This window comes from Pinus tabuliformis, chromosome 3_2, assembly GCF_031772625.1.
Source record: "Pinus tabuliformis cultivar Carrire ecotype Pingquan chromosome 3_2, CPIR1, whole genome shotgun sequence".
Taxonomy (NCBI): domain Eukaryota; kingdom Viridiplantae; phylum Streptophyta; class Pinopsida; order Pinales; family Pinaceae; genus Pinus; species Pinus tabuliformis.
Window position 1 is genome coordinate 482225433 of NC_142302.1, and position 4566 is coordinate 482229998.

General features: G+C 42.6%; 1 protein-coding gene across 1 annotated transcript; it reads left to right on the plus strand.

Annotated features, from left to right (window-relative positions):
• The first annotated feature begins 3187 nt into the window (after positions 1-3187).
• Positions 3188-4282, plus strand: LOC149181389 (UPF0496 protein 4-like). The gene has a single exon (XM_089414184.1). It carries the CDS (start codon positions 3188-3190, stop codon positions 4280-4282), a length of 1095 nt encoding a protein of 364 aa, XP_089270310.1.
• The last annotated feature ends 284 nt before the right edge of the window (positions 4283-4566 follow it).

Below are 4566 nucleotides of genomic sequence, written 5' to 3' on the forward strand. Positions count from 1 at the left end.
GACATTTAAATTGTCAAAATAAAAAATAAAAAAATCATACTTCTTGTAAACTACCTCAATTTTTAAACTAGAATTTTTCTACACAAAATTTAAACCTTTCACATAACAAAATTACTTAACAATACACTCATTAGTAAACCTAATACTTTTTTTTTTCAAAGAAAAAAAGCTTTATGTATTATATGAAAGATATAAGAGCTGAATAATACATTCTTTCTCTGATTATGCAGATCAGAGATATGATCCCATAAGTATATGAGGAGGAAAAAACCTATAATCTAAAGAGCTAATTGACTCTGGATTCGATTCTGATAAAGTCTGATATCAAAAACTCAAAAAAGAATACGACAGCCATGTATATTTCTTTACAAATCTGGAAGGGCAAAATCAGATATCTGATAATGGGAATCATCAGATACAATTTCGAGATGCCAATATTCTGAAGTAGAAAAGAGTCCCTTTTTTGAGAGACCGTCTGCTGTACTGTTTTCTTCCCTATTGATGTGCTGAATAGAGCAATTCTCCAGGCAGGTCCAGTAGAACTGTATCCTATCTCTCCAACCAGACAGATGATGAGCCTGAATGAAGTTTTTCTGATTAACTGAATCAACCCATAGCTTTGAATCACCATAAAAAGCCACCTGCTGAATGTCTAGGAATATGCAAAATTTCAGAAGGCCAGAGAGAGCCATAGCTTCCGCCATATTATTGGATCCCTGGCCCCCATGCCAAAAAGCAGAGAAGTGAGAGCTTGCAGAAATATTTATGTGGAAGCCGCATCCACATTGACCCTGTTGAGCTGCCCCATCGAAAAAGGCTGATGGCTGATGAAGACGATCAATAGAAAGCCTGTCTGAGGATGAGATTAAATTCTTCGCTGGTTCCTGAGGGAACGATTCAGCATAAACAGAGATTAGATCAAAAACCTTAGCTGGGGAAAATTTGGAATGGTTAAAGATGCAAGAGTTACGCCATTTCCAAATAAACCATAAAGATAAGATGCCTATTCTACGCCATAATATCTTTTTCTTGCTGCAATCCATGAGCCACTCCTGAATCGATAACAGCCTATCAATCTTGAAACCATAGGCGTATTCTAAATCTTGCCATATATGAAGTGAATGCTTGCATTTCAGAAAGATGTGGAGGTTCGATTCCGCCTCTTCCCTGCATAAAGAACAAACATTAGGACCAAACCAACCTCTCTTCAATAAGTTTTCCCATGTCAAATTCCGATTATGGAAAATGAGCCAGGCGAAAAGGACCATCTTCATAGGACAACCATCCTTCCAGAAAATGAGAGGGAATGACGGGGACCAGGAGGAATGCTGCCCAATCAACAGCTGATATAAACCTTTGACTGATATATTATTCGGATCACCAGAAATGTCCCAAGCTAAAGAATCCAATTCTCTAGTACAGGGGATACCCCCATTCTGAAGACGGCGGACAATGCTGAACCACATCTGTTCACAGTATTTTGGAATGTTCAGGACTGAAGAAACTTTCCAACGCGGCACAGGACCATCCCATGCAGCGATCAACTTATCCCAGAAAAAAATACCGCCTCTATGGAGATGATTAATGAGAGAGCTAGGGATTTCAATAACCTCTGATCCACACCTAAAGCGATCTTTGCCAATAATGATTTTGTTGCCCTTATGAAATTGCCATATCAGCTGCTCCAGAACGATAGCCTCAACTTTTCGAAAACTACGCCAAATGGGAGAACCATATTGAACACCTAATTTGCCTCTTCGATACCATGCATCCAAATCCTTATTGGCAAGATATTTGGATTTAATCAGCCGGCTCCATAGACCATCCCCTTGAATAGCTCTCCATAATGATTTGCAAAGGAGGGCTCTGCCGAAGATTTTCAGATTTAATAAACCCCAACCTCCCAAAGATTTAGGAGATGAGATGCCAGAGAGCTTTACAAGATGATATTTATGCTTCTCTGCGCGACCCCCCCAAATGAAATTAGCCGACAGACTGTTCATACTGTTGATTATACTCGCTGGTAGGTGGAAAAGGTGAGCCCAATAAACGAACAGTTGATTTAGAATGGATTGAACTAAAACGATTCTCCCAGCCAGAGAAAGACACCGGAATTCCCAACCCGAGATTCTTCTATAAAATCTGTCCACCAGCCAGGACCAATCAGCTCTGGAATAGCTTGTCGCTTTTTATTAAAATATCTATACTTTGGACTCCCCTTACTAAATTATAATTTTGCTGGCACTTTGGACTCGCCTTACTAAATTATAATTTTGCTGATAATTGTCCACGTTGCTCGTAGCATGACACAAAGACAAATGCTTGGATTCTTGTTTTGAGATTATGGGAACCTAACAGGCTTAAATTATTCTAAAGTATAAGTTCGCTGATAATTGTCCACGCTGCTGCTAGCATGACAAAAAGGCCAATGCTTGGATTCTTGTTTTGAGATTATGGGAACCTAAGAAGCTTAAAGGTTATATTATTCTAATACAATTAGGTCTGGTTCTGGAGGGCAATGCGATTTTTTAAGTATAACTTGTCCATAGATTCTGCGAAAAAAAAATGTTCTGCCCATAAACCTTGGACAAGCAAGGGGACACTGCCACATAAGTTATGTCATTAGATTAGGGTTGATTTTTGTTTGCTCAACACCTAAGTGACACCCAATGGGTTTTTCATTTTCATTTTTTTTGGGTGGTATTCTTGTTTTATTATTGAGAAGCATTGGAGTTGCTAGGTTGGGGTCCTTTGGGATGGGGGACAATGACTAGCGAAAACGAAAAAAGAAAAAGAACACGAATTTGTATTTTATTTTGTTTTTTTCGTGGAGGACTATGTCGCTGACGCCATATGAAACGGGACTTGCCAAGTTGCCAGTTTGCAGGATGAGCTGTTGCCGGCTGGACCACGCACTGCAAAGGACAAGCGGTGTGAGATTTGACAAGAGCTGAAGCGACCGACGGCATATGAGAGGCAAGGCCACGAGTTCCAATCCTTGAGAAGCAATTATACTGCACACGATAGAGACGTGTGAAATGTAAATAATGATTACGTCCGCCCGTACTCTTCTTATCCACACAGCCGGCATGACCTGTTGCCTTCAACGCATTACCTACTTAATCTGCCCCATCACGCCTTTCCCCGCAGAATTGCAGAAGCAAACGAACAGTGAAGAAGAATTATGATGGAGCCTTCCTCTGTATTTTCGTCTCTCGGGGCAGCGTTCCATGCCCTGCCGCCTCTGTCGTTCCATCGTCGAACCAGCTCGTCGTCAACAATATATCCCACGACTTACACGCATCCCCTTGTGGACGCCTTCCAGAGCTGGCTCACTTCGGAGCTTCGTCGGCTACAAGAAAGCGGCACGTCTTATCTCAGCGCAGAGTGGCTCGGGCAAGCTCTGGAACTCTGCCTTGCCGTCCATTCTCGGGCGGAGGAGCTCTTTCCTCACATCCAACAGGCCATTTTGCACGAAAATCGCAAGTGGGTAGACAAGCAACTGGACGCCACCGTGAAGCTTCTTGACGTTTGTAATGAGCTGAGACAAATGATAAGTGATATCAAGGAATACCAGGCATCGCTGCAGATAATTGTTCGTGGCTTGGATGGTTTTACTCACAATTCGATCTGCGCCAAACAGCTTTTGAGGGCGCAGACGGCTCTTGCTAATTGTAAGGAATTCATGGTCAAGAAAGAGGCGCAGAGTCTGCAGGCCTCTTGCCAAAAGCGCTCCACGCTGGACAAGTGCAACTCGATGCTGAGGCAAATAGGCGATAAATTGCTGGTGACTCCAACGAGCGGGAATTCAAGCAAGGCCCAGTTCCTGGAAATTTTGTATGGATCAACGGCGACGACGGTTTTCGTCTGCGGCGTTCTCGTGGCTGCTCTGTCTTTCAAATCAAAACGGCCCCTTTCGACTGCTCCTCATACGGGCCATTCTTTATTGGCATCCACGCTTCATGGCCTCCAGTATAAAGTGAAGGAAGAGATCGATAGGAGGAGAAGCAAGGGCGCCCGGGCTCCATTACAAGAGCTTGACAACATCGACGCGGCAGTCCGGCGTTTACACGATGTGGTGAACAGATGGATAGCTGGCAAATCGTCTTGTTCGGCTTTAGGTAACGAGGCGCTGGAATTGAAGCAATCCATTCACTCCTTGCAGAAATGCATCGCAGATATGGAAGCAGGCATCGCTTCCTTTGAAAAGCAGGTGGACAAACTGTTCAGAGTGTTGATAGGCAGTAGGATGGCTCTCTTGGATAGCATCAGTTATTCCTAGCATTTTGAAAAGTCAAATGTTTCGGAATAGAATCGGCACTAAATTTTGTACCAAACTTGATCTCCATTCCCACTGTCACCAAATTAGTATGAAAGATGCCGATATTCCCCAAACTAATTTTCAAATTCAGGAAGGGAATTATGACATCTTGGTAATGCCCTTTGGCCTTTGCAAGTAACATCCACCTCCCAAAATCTCATGAAGCACATCTATCAACCCTTGTTTTTTGTTTTTTTATGACATCGTAATCTATAAGAAAACTTGGCATGCCCTTGTCACAAATG

Bases quoted from the DNA above. Each gene is read 5' to 3' on its own strand.
- LOC149181389 (XM_089414184.1), top strand. From the start codon at position 3,188: ATGGAGCCTTCCTCTGTATTTTCGTCTCTCGGGGCAGCGTTCCATGCC.